Here is a 19,522-nt window from a genome sequence, read left to right on the forward strand (position 1 = left end):
CAACATTGTGGTGATTTGGCTTCCTAGCACAGCACTGGTCCATGAAATTCCTTGGCCCTGAAAACCATGGAGAGCTGATTAAATCTAATTGCACAATCTTGATTATAATGCAATAAAATTTCAGTAAATACTTTTCAGGGCCATAATCTGAAGTTAATTTTAATGAGGCCTTTCCCAAGGTTACATGCCAAAGCTGCTCCTCCAAAGGGAGGCCGGGCCCAGGGGTTTTTTGTGGATTTGTTTTTTAATGGATGTATCTGGCCAAAGATGGCATTTTGAAAGACTGTGGCATGTGGGCCTCATGCAGCACACGTTGACAAAGCTGACTTTGTTAACTGGACCAAAGAGATACCCTTCCCATGGGCAGGCCATTCTCATCAGTTACCCACAAAGACAGGATCACCTACCTCTGGACAAAAACATTGCTGATACAACCCTCAAAATTGCTCCCGCCCAGACGCAGAGACTGCTGGGAACTTGAAATGCGATTTAGCCTTTGGTTATTTCTCAGAGGCTGGTCATCGATGAGAAGCCGTAGTCTAAAAGGGAAGAAAAGCAAATCAAGGGTGAGAACTGCTGGATAAAAGGGCCCTTGCCATGTGGCCAACTCACTGTCTATGACTCAGACTCAATATTTGTTATCTAAAATAACTAGCGAAACTAGACTTTATTAAGAGCATTACAATTTTTTGCATGTATTTTGCACATAACATTTTTATTAAAATGGGTGTATCTTGCCAAAGATGACATTTTGAAAGACTGTGGTATGAGAGCCTCATGTACAGAAAGTGCGCAGACTATATGTGTTCAGCTCAACGAATTTTTGCAACAGAAATACACCAACATTACCAGCACCCGATAAAGAAACAAAACAGAGTAGCACCCCAGGAACCCTGTTGTGCATTCCCTTTAACTCTGTAGCCTCCCTCCCTCTATCCTGAATTCTGATGGAATGGATTAGTTCTTGCCTGTTTTTGAACTTTATACAAAGGAAATTATATGAGATGAACTTTTACGGGTGACTCAATGTTTTCCACATTATGTTTGTGAGGGTCATTCATGTCATTATATACAGTTCTAGATCCTTCTTTCTCATTGCTATATAGCATTCCATTTTGAATATACCACAATTTATCCATTCAACTGATTTATTTTTTAAATTTGATTTATTTACATTTTATTTTATTTTTCTTAGAGACATGGTTTTACTATGTTTCCCAGGCTGGTCTTGAACTCTTGACCTCAAGCAATGCTCTTGCCTCAGCCTCCTTAGTTGTTAGGATCACAGACACGAGCCACCATGTGTGGCAATTTATTTTTTTATGAAGAAATTGATATGGAATAAGGAAGAAGGACAAGACTTATTAGTAAAGTATTTTTGGCATCAAGGACAAATATTTTGCAAAAAGATACCGGAAAATTCCATTAAATGAAAGAGAGTAAAACTCACTCACAGCTCTGACAGAAGTATTATTCCACTTACCCAGAGTTGTCGCTTATTACAGATACATAGTGCAGCAAACCATCCATATACGTCTGTGGAGATTTAAAAATTGGGCTGCCGCTATCCCTGGTGCTCAATTCAATGTGACCATCTTCCAGAGTGACCTGCAGGGTGCTTGTCTGAAATCATCATAGAAAATACCCATCAACTAATTTGCATTTAAGGATTATGCCTGTATCCGTACTGAATTTATCATCCAAACCATGTATAAAACAATCAGGATGTTTTGACCCAAATGCTTTGAGTTTGCTTTTTGCTCTAACGATTATTTTTTGCATATTTGACTCCATGTTTATAAATAGACAAATCTTATGCAAATTATGCCAACACTGATGAATTTGCCAAAAACATTTTTTGGACCTACATTCATTAAGCCAATTTAATTTCTCAATCGACTACACAAAACAGTTAAACCATTTCTAAATTTTTCTATTTTATCTTATTATCATTATTTGAGACAGAGTCTTGCTGTCTTGCATAGGCTAGAGTACAGTGGCACTCTCCCAGGCTCAAGCGATCCTCCCACCTCAGCCTCCTGAGAAGCTGGGGCCACGGGTGCACACCACCACAGCCAGCTAAGTTTGTAATTTTTTGTAGATACAGGATTTCACTATGTTCCCTAGGTTGGTCTCAGACACCTGGGCTCAAGAGATACTGCTGGCTTGGCCTCCCAAGGTGCTGGGATTACAGGTGTGAGCCATCATGCCCAGCCTAAATTTTTCTATTTTTATTTTTCTTTTGCTGAAGTTATTTCTATCAGGATCAATTCATTGCTAAATAAATTTTACAGCAAAGACTTGATTCCTTAATTTTTAATATAAGAATATTACAATGATTTCTTCTCTTCAGTCATTATAAATTTTTTACTTCCTAGTCATTATTTCTGGGAAGTTCAATTCTCCATGTCAAACTCTGAAGATCTAAATTTTGGCAAGATAATTTGACTCTTCCTGTCAATCATTAATTTTAAAAATGTGCAATCTCAGCACTTGTCATTTCAATTTTGTTCATGTTTTTTCTACCAAGTATAATTTCTGCAGTTTTCAACAAGATGTGATTCTTTGGTAAGATTTCAGTCTAAAACAAGTTTTACAGTGTGTGGTTATAGCCATTGTTGATTTTACTTTGTGTTAACTTTTTTTCAATTGGCAATATTCGTTATGAATTGCATAAAATAATGCTGACTTATATGTATCTTTAGCTAACCCATTATGAAATTGAGGGCAACGTCCCTATGCTATTTCCAGGATTCCCCCATTGTCCAGGGTGGATCTAATCTTTTGCTAACCTAATTCTTCCCTCTGCTCTTGATCATTTTGTGAATTGTGTACTAAGTGTTCCTATATGTGGCAGAGGAAACAAGTGTCGGGTATCATAAGAGCTAGATCAAAACATCCTGCTTTCATGGAAAAGCCACCCCCACAGTCTAAGTGTCAGCATGTGCTTCTTTAGGGCTCATTTTAAAAGTAAGACCTCAGGGACTGGTGAGCAAGCCACCAAGAGAGGGGCGGCCTTCCTAATATTACAGAGCCACAGAGTCGGCCACCGTCTATTTTCTTAACAGATACTAGAATTCTGTTGTGCTCTGCAATCCTAAAGAAACAAATTCAGAAATAATCACACTCTACTTCTATTTAAAAATTCCACTAATTCCACAAATACTCATTTCTAAATATTAGATGACTTCTATACCTATATAACCACACTAGCTAAATCCACTTACGTTACAGAGGGTACCTCCTTGTGGAAGAGAATTTATGTGGCTCTGTTGTACATGACGAAAGAGCAAAGGATCTTATTTTCTACAATTCCCCAGGTATAAATATTGTCCAACTAGCTGCTGCTGCAAAAAGGCAGTCTAGAGAGCTGCCTTTTATGCAATCAAAATGGAATCATAGGGACACACTCTGATTTTCCTTCTGAGCTCTGAAACTTTAAGCTACATTATTAACTGCAGTAGTTATAATCCACCTTAACTCTTATTATAAAATATACCTGAAAAGAATAAAAATGAGTCTGCGAATACACACAAATGCAACTCTGTAAATTATAATGTTACTTTCTAAACCTGATTTCTTTGAGGACCTACCCCAGAGTGGGGAATAATGTTCATGGTTGAACTATACAATAGCATTTACTGTGTGATGACAGAAAAAATGTCCAACTCCACCACTTTCAAAATCTCTCTTATTGTTTTTAACATCAAACTTTGAGTCAGGTTCAAATCTTGTTTGATATTAATGCACTATTTCATACCCATGTTTGATGACTTAATAATATGCCACTGGGTTGAAAAGTCTGAAATCCAAATGAGGCCTGAAGGTGGTCAGTAAGCGGTGAGCCCAGATTAGTGAAACTCAATTGTCCTCCTCTGGAGAATGAGGCAGATCGCACAAGCTGAAATGCAAACATGGAATAAATTACTGGCATTGTAATCATTTCTTGGCTGAAATATAGTACCTTACCCGATCTCACTTTACCCAAACTGATTAATGTGATTTATGTAGCCTCAGAAAGAAAGAGAGCTTACTTTGCTGCATGATAAGTCAGCAATCATCTGTAAGTTTTCATGTATATAGTTGGCCTTCCTACTTTCCTACAAATTTAATGTGCAAACCTGCAAAGGTTCAGCACCTTGCAAGCACATGGGGAGTGCATATGAGCCAGTTCACTATAACACCGTGTGCTACCAGAAAGAAGTCAAAAGTTACTGTGTTAATGGATACAGAAGGCGGGTTGGCTGAGAAGCACTCCTTCACGAAGTTCTGAACCTTCACTTACCTTCCAGTCTTCCGAGCACTTTTTGGTTACTCCCACAGTATCGTTCAATCTAACGACACCACTGGTTTTCTTCAAATTTTTCATGCAGCCTCGGAAAGCAGGCGTAGAAATGTTAAATCTGATTAGGAACACAAATAAAAGGAAGAGATGCATCATGCCAGGCTCACATGAAATCAGAGCTGAAACGCTGTGCTCTTTAGTACTTTTCACCCATACACGAGTATGTGTTTTATGTTTATCCTTTCTCATAGGATTCCCATAATGCCACTTATTTTATGATGCTGGGAGAACCGACTTCCTTTCTGTGGAAGTTTACATTCTCAGCTTTAAAAATGCAGACAACAATGTTAACAGAAGAATGGCCAGCGGCTGCAAAAGGTACAAAGACAGAGAAGATGCACAATATCTAGAACTTCCTGTCCCTCTCCCTGGAGTCACGGCATTGCACGGTGGACAGGACATGTCTTAATAAGTTAATAGATGATATATGATATACGTATATATAAATAAAGTAATCAATCATTTATAGGAAGCAGGAACGCTCTAGAAAACTTTTTGCTCTTTTATTCTGTTCACTGTTAAGTTAGCCACTGTAAAGTCAGAAGAAACAAAGTGTTACTTTTTGGTTCTATTCAGTTATGAAAAATGTAGCTTGACTTAATCAGTGCCAAGCTGAAACAATGGAACACATTGTCCAGGTTCATATGCTGCTGTGTCTACCACCTCCTACCTGTGGGGCCTGGGCAACGGGTTATTGCCAGGATTAAAATAATTAACGGGCCAGGTGGGGTGGCTCATGCCTGTAATCCCAGCACTTTGGGAGGCCAAGTCAGGTGGATCACTTGAGGTCAGGTGTTCGAGACCAGCCTGGTCAACATGGTGAAACCTTAACTCTACTAAAAACACAAAAATTAGCCGGGCATGGTGGCAGGCACCTGTAGTCCCAGCTACTCGGGAGCTGAGGTTGGAGAATCACCTGAACCTGGGAGGCGGAGGTTGCAGTGAGTCGAGATCATACCACCATACTCCAGCCTGAGCGACAGAGTGAGACTCTGTCTCAAAAAACAAAAACAAAAACAAAAAAAACAAGTTAACGTACAGCAAGAGCTTGCAGCAGTGCATGGCACCTGGGCGTGAATGCTCAGCAGGGGTTTCTGAGAGGCAAAATTGTGCTGCTGTGGACCAGCCAAATTGCCTGGGTTCAAGTTCCGTCCCTGCTAATTGAACAGGCAACTTCTCTTCTCTGTGCCTCTGTTTCCTCATTTAGACAATGGGAATATGTGAGTCTGTTTCATAGGGTTGTCATAAGTCTAAGAAAGTTAATATGTGTAACACACTCAAACAGTGCTTTATACAGAGTAAGGACTCAATGTGAGATCGTCCAGTTAGTAACTACTCCCATGTTACCATTCTTATATAATGAGAGCAATTTCTAAAGCAGCTCTTTCTAAATGGTCCCATGGCACTTCCCCTTTGATTTGACTTCTGGATCTGTCTGGAGCTGAATGTGCATAAAGCATTCACACACATGAACTAACTGAAGTCCAGGCAAATATTTGTGTTTCTTAAACAAATGATGTCCTAAGAAAACCCAAAGCTGATTTCATTCTAAATCCCTAATGCAGCTTACTTTTCTAAACGGAAAGGTGTCTGCATTCATTTTAACCCAATTCGTTAGAAACAGTTGGGCTATATGTAATAGGCCTACAATTAAATTTCATTAAAAGGAAAAGAAAGAAACAAATCTTCACTGGCATTACAGTATGAGCCTAATCATTTTATAAAGATGGCCTTTTGTCTCAGAAGAGGAGGAGGGTTCATTTTCATTCCTGGAGCTTGCCTATTTATACATGGTTTTAGGTCCATTCTTCTTTGGGTTTCAACATATCTCTTGGACAGCAACATTCCAGATGTCCCTCTCTCCATAGATTATTGGTCAAAGAAAGATGGTTGCAGGAAAGTAAAATAGTGGGAGAGAAAGGCAGTTAACAGACACAGACCACCTATTTTGCACAAAGCTCTAAGAATACAACTTACAATAACATTTTGAGGGAGGTATTTTCTCTTTTATATTATTTTATTTTATTTTAAGTTCTAGGATACATGTGCAGGAAGGACAGGTTTCCTATCTAACATTTATTGAGCACTGACCATGTGCTGACCTCTGCTAATTCCTTTACACTCTTTGAATCTTCCAACCACGCTAAGAGATAGGCAGCTACTGTGCCCTTATTACAGATGTAGCAATGAGGCATTGAGAGGCTAAGGCCTTGCCTAAGGTCACACAGCTGGTAAGTGGCAGAGCTGGGGTCTGTACTGTCAGTGTGTCACACAGGTTAGTGAGGCTTGAAGACCTTGCTTTTTACGCTTACAGTTGGTATTCCTGCAGCACTTGGAAGTGCCTCGTGCCTTCTTCTTCTAGAAGAGTTACCTACAGCAGAAGTGTTAAAACGGAAGAGATTCACTTCCACTATTCCTGGGGGGATTCTTGTTACTTGGGTTACCTGAGGACCCACAGTTCTACATTTACTCCAGGATGCAGGGTCTGAACATCCTTGCTAGAGGAATGTCATTGCACTGGGGCATGAATTGCTGTGTTAGCGGGTTCCTGCATTGGGGTATTTATGTATACTTTGGGCCAATCTGTCCACAGAAGCTTAGCCAGCTCCATGGCTGCTGCAGGCCAACTTCAGGGAGCAAAAAGAACAAAAGGCAGCCCTAACCTCAGTGTTGGGTACTTAGTCGATGTTCAGTAGATTTTTGATTGATTTTTACTTTGTGGATCATTTTCATTTTAGTGTTTATTATCATACTCTGTAAACAATGGTGTAGGTCCTCAAGAAAAATGTCCTCATTGGTGTCAGATCCTTTGGCATTACCAGGGATGACTTGCTCTTCTCCTGGTAAGGAGATGGGATTAACAGAATGATTTCTGATTATGATCCAAAACAGGCCATTCCAAGATCTGGGTCCCCATTCCCAGAAGAAACACTATAGTGAGAGGGGGAAGAAACAAACTACGCACAAAATCCCTTGAGCAAAGCTGAGTTCGTGATTACACCTGCTTGCTTTGCTCCACCTTAAGTTTGAGAACTTGTCTAAAAGGTCCCTCCATTTATGCCGGCACCAGAACACCTCCCTGGTCTGGAAGAGTCGGCTGGTTGCCCCTACAGAGCCTGGCTGTGGATTACCCATGGAACTCCTCTGTGCCCGCCCCACCTCCCAGTGACTCATGCCCAGTGGCAGTTTCAGGAATCTCTGGGCCACCAAAGACTCCACCAGAGGGATGAGGCAAGGCCCAGAACAGCTGACTATTCCTTAGCATTTCGCTTTTGAGAGAGTGAAGGGCCACTGAAATCTTTTGACTGGCCTCTATCTCCTGCATTTTCCATGTTCCCGTGATTTTAATAAAAAGTCAAAATATAGGCCAGGCATGGTGGCTCACGTCTGTAATCCTAGCACTTTGGGAGGCAGAGGCAGGTGGATCACCTGAGGTCAGGAGTTCGAGACCAGCCAGACCAACATGGCAAAACCCCATCTCTATTAAAAATACAAAATTAGCCGGGCATGGTGGCAGGCACCTGTAATCCCAGCTACTCGGGAGGCTGAGGCATGAGAATTGCTTGAACCCGGGAGGTGGAGGTTGCAGTAAGCTGAGATTACGCTGTTGCACTCCAGCCTGGGCAACAAGAGCGACACCCCGTCTCAAAAAAAAAAAAAAAAAAAAAAGTCAAAGTATAAACTTATCCAGAAAAAAGGAAGCAGTCCCTTGTTTGGAGGATCCCAAAATAAGTTACTAAGAAAATTCTGGGCCAGGCGCGGTGGCTCACACCTGTAATCACAGCATTTTGGGAGGCCGAGGTGGGTGGACTGCCTGAGCTCAGGAGTTCGAGACCAGCCTGGCCAATATGGGGAAACCCCATCTCTGCTAAAAATATAAAAATTAGCCAGGCATGGTAGCACACGCCTGTAATCCCAGCTACTCAGGAGGCCGAGGCAGGAGAATCACTTGAGCTCAGGAGGCCGAGGCTACAATGAGCCAAGATGGCGCCACTGAACTCCAGCCTGGGCGACACAGCAAGACTCTGTCTCAAAAAAAAGAAAGAAAATTCTGGACTGGGCACAGTGGCTCACGTCTGTAACCCCAGAATTCTGGGGGTGGGAGGATCACTTGAGGCTAGGAGTTTGAGACCAGCCTGGGCAACACAGCAAGACCCCATCTCTACAAAGAATTGTTTTAAAAAAGCAAATTATTTATGTGCATCTCTATATCTATATATTTCTTTAATGCATGGAGATGAAAAGGCGAATAAAGGTTGAGTGTGAATTAACCTAAAGTTTTGCTGAGCCAAAACCAAAGCCACCTCTTTTGTGGTTCTACCTACTGCCCTTTTCTAGAAAACCTGGATTGACTGGCATCCACGTCACTGTCTAGCGGCCTTGCGTTAATATCATGCAAACACAAACCACCCACCAATGGGTTCCATACTGGCTCGGTTTGAGAATTCCTCCTGGCTCTGGGTAAGCCCACTGGCCTCCGCTACCTCAATGACTACATGGCCCAGGCTTCATTTACCCTTCTCCAGACTGGCCTCCTTTCCAGAGGCCCAGGCCGTTTTGTGCACCTGCTTGTGGGCATCTCCACCTGGCTGTGTCTCAGGCTCCTGGACTAAGCCTGTCGCAGACTTAACTTGTCACCCCACTCCTCCACTGGTGTGTTCCATCTGCCAAGGGCTTAGCCAAAAATGAGGCATCATTCTTGACTGCTTTTCCCCTTTATTCCCCAACCCAAGCCATTGTGCAGTGCTGCCCATTCGCCCAGGTTCCTAAATATATTTGGAACCTGATCCCTGTTGCTCACCTGCGCAGCTACTCCTTGGGCCAGGTCACCCTCATCACTCACCTCTGTTAATACACTCGGCCTCCAGCCACTCTACCTGCCTCTGCCCTGCACTAGAGTGAGCTACTGAAAACTGTAATTTGGTCATGGCCTTTCTCGGCTGAAGTCTCTCCAATGGCTCCTTACTGTGACTTTCAAGGTACTCTGTGGTCAGGCCCCTGCTGCCCACATCAGCCCTATGGGGCATCCCTATCCCACTTCCTGCTGTACTCCAGCTCTTCGCAAGTTCATGCTTTCTCTATCCAGCTTTGGTGCTTCACATACACTGACTGCTAGCATCTCTCAGGTCCTAGCTGGAGGTCACTTTCCTGATGGTCCCAACTGGATTAGGTTCCCTCCTGGCTTCTGTCAGCACCCTGAGCTTCCTTCTACACACGTCATGTTCTCCTGTAGTGACTGTCTCTCTTCTGCTCTTCTCCAGGCTCCACCCTGCTCACTGTTGTCTCCTTGGCACCTGTCACTCTGCCTGAGGCCCATTAGGCACTCAGTAAATCCTGTGTAATGAATGAATACGTGGTAACTCTCAAACATACTCAAAAGTACTTGAAAAAGCTGACTACCTTGAATGATTTTATTTTATTCCATTTCATGGAAATAAAATCAAGATGACTGACAATTCATAACTGGCTATTCATGGCTGAATTGCCTTTTAATATTGACAATATTAGATATTAATATAATCTCACTGGCTCTGAATTTCTTCGTTTGTAAAACTCAGGGGTTACATACCACGATCTGCAAGCTCCTTCCAGAGCCCAAGGAGTAAAGACGTTCACCCTCAGCTTCTATTAAAGTGCCCAGCTTTCCCATTTGCATTTTTGTCTTTGGAGGCAACTCTGAGAACTTTAAAACAAAGATTAGTGCCTGACTATGCAGAATGGACAGATGCCCACATGTAGAAGGACTCTAGAAGAAAGAATACCTTGGCATGACACCTTATAAATCACCTCTAGTTCCTTCCAAGTGATGTGTAAGTTCGCAAAAGAGTAAACTAGCTTCAGATCTCGTATAAAAGTCATCATAACCTAACCTCCTGGCAACACTCTTACTTAGTCGTGAGGCTGCACGAATCCTTCTAGGATATGTTCTGTCCACACACTACTGTCAGCTATCGAAAAGTTTTCCGGGAGGATACAAATGAACAAAATGGTTATTTTTAAGTGCATTCCAAAATGGTGGGATTTTTTTTTCCCATTCAGATAAAGCTTTACTGCCTTTCACATTAATTCATTCATGTGTTCATTCATCTAAGAAACAGTTATGTACCAATTCCACGCTCGATAGCACGCAAGGAGCAGGTGATGCAGAAGTGAAGGAGACATACTGTCTCACATTCACCAGAGACTTCCTGAAGGTGGAAACCTCAGCTTTCAGTTCCCGGGAACGTCTATCAGGCCTCGGGATGCCCACGCTCTCCTATACAGCCTTCAAGGGCCCAGGGCCACAGCCTCTGTTCTACTTGTCACCAGCATTGTCAACCCTACTATATTCTTTGTGGTCTCTCCCCTCCCAAGAATGACAATGGCAGTGACACACAGTTCCCCCACCTTCCTTCTTTCCACTGCGCAGTCTCATTATTCAGGATTCAAATCTGTTTTACTCTGTTGACTATACTGTTAATACAGAAAAGTTAACTTTTTGCGTTTGTTTGTTGGTAAAATTTAAAAAGGCAGTTTTTTTGGGTCACAATCATAACCACTAACAGAGGCAATCTGGTTTTAAAAAAATCATCTTACCTTTCCCTGATTGCAATTGGAATTCCTCCCAGATAATATGTGCTGAAATCAAATACTTCACCATCAATTATAGTGTTTTGAAAGTCCACATTTATCCACATACGCTTTTGGACTTTTCCAATTTTGATCTGAATCTGAAATAAATGAGAGATGAATCAGCAAGCTAGGGAAAATAAGAGAATCCTATTCACAGGGGTTCAGAACTATCATGTTTTTATTTATCTTCCTCCAGATTCATTTATATACATAGTAGGAAGGCTCTGAGCAGTAGCATTTTTGGATAAAAATATGATACTAAAACATTTTAATATAAATGTTTGCATTTGAAGTTAACCGTGTTTTATAGATGTCATGTATATGTTACACATTTCAGGCCGAAATGTGCAAATTTTAAAAGGATATATCCCTCAGTTAACATCCATAAGTTTATCTGGTAATAGGAAGGGTTTTATTTATTTATTTGGGGCACTGACTTAATTTTAAAGGACTAAGGACACTTAACAATTCAAGTAAACAGACTCAAAGGGTGTACCGAATGGTCTCTGCCGTTGTTTATGGCGTCTCCAACTCCTCTCTCTTTTGGTGGCTCTGAATTCAGTTTGTATCTCACCATGAGCTTGCCATCTTCTATATTTAGAGATATGAAGCGATCCTAGGACAGGGGAATAATGCAGATTACCAGAAGCCTTGGCTGAAGAAGAGACAGAGCATTGAAACTCGAGTTATTCTCATGGAAACCCCTGCTCTCAGCTTCAGCTGCTGCCCTAGTGAAAAGGGATAATGGTGCTGCAACAGCCACCTCACGGGATGGGGTGATGGTTCAGTATTGTAAGTGACGTTAAATGTCATGCACAGTGGTTGACACACAGGACGGACACAATAAATGCTAGCTAAGATCATGATTTTGTTTCGTATGATCCATAACTGGCATGTAAAGATGGAGACTGAGAAGATGCAGATCATTAATATTATTTGAAAATATGAGTGCCTTTTAGAGAGAGGCGTGGTCTTACACAGACGTCAGATACCTTCCACCATCTGTTTTCTGACTGATTCTTATGTCTCTGTCTCGTTTGTTGGTTTATCCCCTTCTACCTTCCATGTCAGTGTCGGGGATCCCACCCAGGATTCCTTCCTCCCCCACACCACTCCGTTCCCTTGACAATCACAGGCTGTCGGCTATCCTGTAGCTCCAATCCAGGTGTACTCATGGGCTCCAAATTGTTCTCCCCAGCCTAGACCTGTCTTCAGGGCCAGGTCTGCACACCTGATTCCCTTGTTGTTATTGCTTTGCTTGCATGACTCACAGAGACCTCAAATTGAGAATATCTCACACAGAACGTACGACCTACAAGCCTCCCACAGGCTGCCAAGCCTGCCTCTCCTTCCTTTACACCGGGTGCATGTGCTACCCCCTCCCAGCCTGCCCCCGGCATGCACGTGTGCAGCACACACACACATCACCTTGCTGAGCAAGCCACAAACCTAGGAGTCATTTTTTTTCTCACCCCTTTATCAGAACCTAAGAATCATTCTTGATCCTTCCCTCTCTCGCATCCAACATAATCTCATGAATTCTCCATTCCTAACTCTCTCTTTATGTTATCCAACCTAGTCTCAGCCACAACATTTTAGCCAGTCCCTGCAGCAACAACCCGCTGGTCTCCCTGTGTCCCCCCGCAAGTCCATTCCCCTCTACAGCCAGAGTAGTCTTTGAAAATGCCAGTGGGAGCCTGTGACTCTCCTCGGCTGTCAGGATGAAGCCCTGACCCCTGCCAGATGCTGTGTGGCATCTGCCTCTCTCTCAGCACTGCCTCTGGCTCTCCAGCCCCACAGACACTGTTCCACTGAGTGCTCCCTGACCTTCCAACTCCCAGGCCTTCTTCATGCCTCTCCCTCTGCCTGGATCCCCCGTCTGCCCTGTCCCCAGGTCCCGTTCAAATGCTGTCTTCTACCGGTCCTCCTGATCTCAGAGGAAGCACTTCCTTTGCTCAAGTGTCTTTTATGTTGTACATCCTCATTTCACTCACAAACATTTCCTTGATACAGCTCTTCACAGTTGTGATGAAATAAACAACCTATTAACAGCATTCCTTTGCATATTCTTTTCCTCTAGATTATAAAATCCCGGAGGGCGGGAGCCTTGTCTGTCTTTGTCATTATTGCATCTCCATCACGGTGTGAAACATATACTTGAATCAGCTACTTCCCTAAGATAAGCTGAGCAATTTCTGACTTAGGGCTTGAAGGCTTTGCTTTTACACAGTTCCTTAATGATAAGAATGCCTCTCTTTGAGGTCCAGGGACCGAGTTCTTTCTAAGAGGAAAATCACTCCTTATCTGGATCCTAAATCTTGCCTTTGGGAGTCAGCTTAGGTTGATCAACTCATAAACATCAGAGTTACACCAATTTACTGAGAGTCATGAGCCTTCCTACGTAAAGTAGCTCTTTAGGTCGTTTCTTATGTAACGGCATTATGTAAGTTTTCTTATTATGAGTAGTATTTCCGGTTCTTAGTCTCCAAGAACTTCAAATTATAGTACAAAGAAGACCTTGTTTTGTAAAACAACTGCCTTGTCCTGAAGATGCTGGATGACTTCTCTGCTCTATGTATCCTTCAGGCTGTCTGGAACCTTCCCAAAACATCAGAACTGGTTCAGCCTTGGAATCTCCTGAAGGGTCCAGACCAACCCCAGAGAGGAGAGTTGGCCCCGGTCAGTGTCACCGCCCTGCAGGTAGAAGGCTCTGGTAAAATCCCAAGATCCTTATCAATCCCATGTTCTCGGACCACCAGAAAGCCTTTGGGCTCACCCACATTTCTTCAGAAATACTCCCTGTGAGACCAACTACAGAAGCTCCTACTCACCGGAGCGTTCAACTCCAGGCCCGCTGTAGGTGTAAAGCAGCAAACATCACGCCAACTCTCCATCAACCAGCAGAGGGCGCTGACGATCACTTGTAGAGTGTCACTTTGGACTTCTCTAACCTAATAGATTTTAGAAGGTCCCTAGAAACCTCAGCTACTCGAAAACAGAATTTTCAGTGTCTTGAGAAGGCAAACATGCCGACAAAGAAACAATCCCACACAGCCTGGTAAGAATCAGACCAAGATGGAAAGAGCAGGAAGTCAGTTTAGATCTTAGAGATCCCAGGAAGCTTTCACATGTTTTGAGTCAGAATAAGTAGATTCTTAGACAAGCAGTGGTTCTCAAAGAACAAAACTGATAATGAGAATAAAATAGGAAAAGGGGAGATTTCTCCCACATTTTGGTGGCATGTTCTCAAATTCCTGATTACTTGCCCTCATTAAAATAGACATTAATGGAACAGAATAGAGAGCCCAGAGATAAAGCCACACAACTACAGCCATCTGCTCTTTGACAAAGTCAACAAAAACAAGCAATGGGGAAAGGACTCCCTATTCAATAAATAATGGTGGGATAACTGGCTAGTCATATGCACAAGATTGAAACTGGACCCCTTCCTTTCACCATATGCAAAAATCAACTCAAGACTGATTAAAAACTTAAGTGTAAAATGTAAAACTATTTAAAAAAAAAAACCTTGAAGAAAACCTATTTTAGACATAGAAATGCCTAGAAATACCATTCTAGAAATAGGCCTTTGCAAAGATTTCATGATGAAGACCCCAAAAGCAATTGCAACAGAAACAAAAACTGACAAATAGAACCTAATTAAAGAGCTTCTGCACAACGAAAGAAACTATCAACAGAGTAAACTATCAACAAAGTAAATAGACAACCCATGGAATGGAAGAAAATATTTACAAACTATGCATGTGAAAAAGGTCTAATATCCAGAATCTATACAGAACTTAAATAATGAATAAGCAAAAACCAAACAACCCCATTAAAAATGGACAAAGGACACAGACTTTTCAGAAGACATATATGCTGCCAGCAAGCATATGAAAAAATGCTCAATATTACTAATGATTAGAGAAACACAAATCAAAACAATGAGATACCATCTCATACTGGTCAAAAAAGCAATTATTAAAAAGTCAAAAAATAACAGATGCTGGTGAGGTTGTGGAAAAAAGGGAATGATTGTACACTGCGGGCGGGAATGTAAATTAGTTGAACCACTGTGGAAAGCAGTTTGTCTATTTCTCAGATAACCTAGAACTACCATATGATCCAGCAATCCCATTATTGGGTATACGCCCAAAGGAATATAAATCATTCTACCATAAAGGCAAATGCACATGAATGTTCCTTGCAGCACTATTCACAACAGCAAAGACATGGAGTCAACCTAAATGCCCATAAATGGTAAACTGGATAAAGAAAATGAGGTACATATACACCATGGAATACTACACAGCCATAAAAAGAACAAGATCATGTCCTTTGCAGCAACATGGATGATGCTGGAGACCATAATCCTAAGCGAACAAACGTAGGAACAGAAAACCAAATACCACGTGTTCTCACTTATAAGTGAGAGTTAAATATTGAGTGCACATGGATGCAAAGAAGGGAACAACAGACATTGGGGCCTACTTGAGGGTGGAAGTATTTTTTAAGGACAGAAAAACTACCTATTACGTACTACGCTTATTACCTGGGTGATAAAATAATCTGCGCACCAAAGCCCTGTGACATGCGATTTACCTACATAACAAACCTGCACGTGTACCCCTAAAACTAAAAATGTTTTTGAAAAAGTACATTTCCTAGCCAACAGAAAGAAAGTACAACTGGGTGGAGGAAAAGGAGGTAGGTAACATTTGCACATTGTTTTCCAGATCTAGTGGGTCGTTTATAACAACCCAGTTATCTCCAAATTGCTAAACAGAATGAATATATTTGGTTGTATCTGGATGCTTGTTATAGATTACCCTGTTTTCTGCGAAGAACAGTAAGCCTCTATCCACGGTGGTCTGAATTGTCTGTCCAAAGGTTGGGATGGAAGCATGTGGTTGAGTTGGAACTCGAGCATAGCCCGTACCTTCAAAATAATTTTTGTCTGACTCTTCCTTCCTCCTGTCAACATTAATCATCATAAGTTAGAACACAGCAGCAAATGATCACCATGCCAGTGTGCTTATTAATACAGGATGCTGCTATCTGAAAAATGGAGCCAAGAAAATGCAATCTAGTTGTCATAATTTTGCTAAAGCAGAGGAAACATTTTTAAAATGTTAAAGCAGCCAGCTTTTTCTCCTGGATGTGCTCTCATACTCTGACAATCAAACCCTAGCTCGACAAAAGATGAGTAAGAGTCCCTTTTGGAAATGTCTACTTAGGAAGATGTGGTCTACCAGCTGAAGATTTTGAAATGTAAGAGATTATTAACTTGCAGTGTAATTTTATTCTGAATAATAGATATTTGGTCCACCTCATATTAGAATATACCATGTCCTTATAATTGTAGGGAAGGTTAGGAGTTCAAGGCAGCAATTTTCAAAAAGATTGAGGTGGAAGAGTACCAAAAAAGTCATGGCACACTTTGTGAACCACTTTTTTTTCTTTTCTTCTTTCCTTTTCCTTTTTTTTTTTTTTTTTTTTTGAGATGGAGTCTCACTCTGTCGCCCAGGCTGGAGTGCAGTGGCATGATCTTGGCTCACTGCAACCTTGACCTCCTGGGTTCAAGCGATTCCTCTGCCTCAGCCTTCCAAGAGGCTGGGACTACAGGCACACGCCATCACATTCAGCTAATTTTTGTATTTTTAATAGAGATGGCGTTTCGCCATGTTGGCCAGGCTAATCTCAAACTCCTGGCCCCAAGTGATCTGCCCACTTCAGTCTCTCAAAGTGCTGGGATGACAGGCATGAGCCACTAAATCAGGACTCTAAATCAGGTATCATCTAATATTAAATATTTTGTGATAGGAGGCACAAAAATTTTCATAAAGACTTTTTTTTAAGTGAGAAAACTCTATCAATCTAGCATTTCATACAAATTAGGAAGAGACTACCCTAATTAGATTTTAGGGCGGGACTGCCAGTGTTGCATGCACACATACTTGAAGAACTACTGGCCCAAAGCCACTAGCAACATCAATAGCATCTCACTGGCCCATCCTTTATCATATGTAAAAGTACTGCAAGTTACCAAAACTCCAGTTACAGAGTTTCTGGTTTCTACATTTTATTTACCTTCTACAAGGCTCCACTTCAGTTGTGTTGAGATTGAATGTTTTTTTGAAGTTGTATAAGCTCAGAACATTTTCATTGAGGTCATCTAATTCAATACAACCTTTGTATGGAGGGAACCTTAGTCGACTGGGAAGCTGAAAATGAAATAAAACATCTTCTACCAATTGAACAAAGGACAATAATCAAAATAGTATCAATTAATCACTTTCAACAGTCACTATGGCATAATAGTGACTGTGAACCCTGGAACAAGATGCCCTGGCTTTGCTATTTACTAGCTATGACTGTGGGCAAGTTATGATACCCCTCTGTCTCTGTTTCCTCATCTGTAAAATGGGAATGATCATGATGCTTATTTAAGTTAACATACTTAAGCTTAGCACAGTTTCTATTGAGTGCACAGAGGAAGCACTCAACAAGTGTTAATTATTATCGCTAGAATGTGCTGTAAGAATGTGCGGTTAAATCCATTTTACATGTAATTAATAATTCAAATAGAGGCATGAGGTCATCACCATACCAAATTAAAATTTAAATATTTCATTCAGTGAAATAACATTTACACTTACTTTAAAATCAGGTGGGTAACCTCCAACATAAAATACAACATTTTCGGGATCCAGATTAAGGAGTGTATTGCTGTTTCTACCATCCATGTCATAGACTCCGGGTATTTCTGGTTTACTGGATGTGGCTCCTTTGGTGTAATTAAGCCTTGCAAACTGATAAATTCTGTTTAAAATGAATTTAGAATATAAAGTTATATGAAAAAATTAAAGAATTCAAAGCCAAGCCACTAAAAATGGGGTTCAGCAACATGTATACATGGAAGTTTGGTGACCGCAGGTCAGGTTCACAAAGAGCAACAGTCAATCAGACTTATACCTCTGAAATTTCACCCGATCCATAACTGCCTCCTGAGTCTCGCTCTCGGTCAAGATCTGGTCCACTTGGAGTTCAGTCTCATGGTCTCCCAGGTTGTAGACACAGGTGAGCTGACCATCCACAACTGCCATGCCGATGTAGTCCCGGGAGGCCTGGAGACAAAGGGCCACCTCAGAACACTTCACACTGTGGTTTCGCAACTTCCCATCCCAAGAGGATGAGGATGCATTTCAAATAACTAACGGGTTTTAGGCAATAAGCCTTGGAGAGACAGAATAAACAAGGTGCAATCTTTTATAGAATAATACAGAATGCTGAGTTAATAATGCGAAGCTGTCTCTGCTCATGTTATAGGGCACTTATTTACTCATCCCTCCATTTGCTCAATCTACAAATATGTGCCAAGCACCGGCCATACAGAGGGCCCAGATATGGACTCAGCCGTCCATCAGATTTTAGTCTGGTAAGGGAGATAAGCCATTTTGCTTCTCCCAGTACTACACAACATCCTCTTAACACTTTGTGCATGCCTCTGTTATCACACCTCTATGTTACCGAGATTAGTTATATATGCATCTTTCTTCCCTGCTAGAATGTGAGCGCCTTAAGGTAGAAACAAAATGTTTTAAAATCATGGCAAAATATTCATAAAACTTACCATTTTAACCATTTTAGGTGTGCGTTGGCATTAAGTACATTTGAGAAATAAATTTTTGTTTATCACAAAGCCAGAATGTGACACATAGTAGGTATATGGTATAAGTGTGTTGAAGGAATAAAGTAATGTGCATTTTATCACAAAACAAAGCAAAAAATCATGACATAAGAAAGCTACAAATAAAATGCCAACCTCTTGAAGCATGGAAGAGTAATTAGCAATAGTGTTGATTTTAAGAATCTTTAAATACAAGATCCATTAGTGACAACTAACAATTTCCTAATTGGGCAGAATTTTTGAGAACCGTATTTCAAGCATTTCTCTTTCAACAACTGAATCCTAACCCAGTGAGTGATTAGCTTTTCCTCTGACACTTACGTTAAAGAAATGTATTTTAAAAGGAGGGATTAAAAGCTAAAGCCAGCCATTCAAAATGCCTGTAAGGGTAGTGAATTTACACTGATAGTAGTAGTAGTAATGAATTTACACTGATAAAGAGATGGGCAACTGCTTTTCCTATCATTTAGGCAGGAGAGGGAGGATTCATTCCACTCCAGTCCTCACCCATAATCTCCCCATCCCACAGGCTTGAGGAAGGGTCTGCAGTTGGGCGGTCGGAGGAAGAGGACAAGGTCAAAATTCCAAGAGGAGGAGCTACTGTTGATTTCCACGAAGGCTTGGTATTGATCCCTGCTAGTGTGGTGTCAATTATACAACTTGGTAGTATGGAGGGGTGCCAATCACCCTCCCCAGGTGCGTATATTTTTTACATGTACACACACGTGCCCATGTGTTGGGCCCATTGGGTAAGGCCTCTTGATCCTCCAGCAACCAACAATCCAGGATGCATGGGAGATCCCTCGAGGGCACTGCCACAGTGGGGAGGTGGGCAGGGAGGAAGCTGGAGGGATTTGTCGATGTCTTAGTAGGAT

At 41.6% G+C, this 19,522-nt stretch overlaps 1 protein-coding gene across 4 annotated transcripts in view; it reads right to left on the reverse strand.

The window, feature by feature from the left end:
- Window positions 1–19,522, reverse strand: part of LOC105465071 (laminin subunit alpha 3) — a 273,415-nt gene that overhangs the window by 22,100 nt on the left and 231,793 nt on the right. For all 4 annotated transcript variants that reach the window (XM_011713306.2, XM_011713298.3, XM_011713310.3 and 1 more), the window contains 10 exons: window positions 17,933–18,084; window positions 17,617–17,779; window positions 17,048–17,181; window positions 15,787–15,931; window positions 11,454–11,573; window positions 10,922–11,055; window positions 4,286–4,403; window positions 3,761–3,901; window positions 1,484–1,623; window positions 408–539 (listed from right to left, as the gene is read on the reverse strand). In XM_011713306.2, coding sequence (XP_011711608.2) covers window positions 408–539; window positions 1,484–1,623; window positions 3,761–3,901; window positions 4,286–4,403; window positions 10,922–11,055; window positions 11,454–11,573; window positions 15,787–15,931; window positions 17,048–17,181; window positions 17,617–17,779; window positions 17,933–18,084 — 1,379 coding nt within the window. The remainder of the gene's footprint in view (window positions 1–407; window positions 540–1,483; window positions 1,624–3,760; window positions 3,902–4,285; window positions 4,404–10,921; window positions 11,056–11,453; window positions 11,574–15,786; window positions 15,932–17,047; window positions 17,182–17,616; window positions 17,780–17,932; window positions 18,085–19,522) is intronic.

Source organism: Macaca nemestrina, chromosome 19 (genome assembly GCF_043159975.1).
Source record: "Macaca nemestrina isolate mMacNem1 chromosome 19, mMacNem.hap1, whole genome shotgun sequence".
Taxonomy (NCBI): domain Eukaryota; kingdom Metazoa; phylum Chordata; class Mammalia; order Primates; family Cercopithecidae; genus Macaca; species Macaca nemestrina.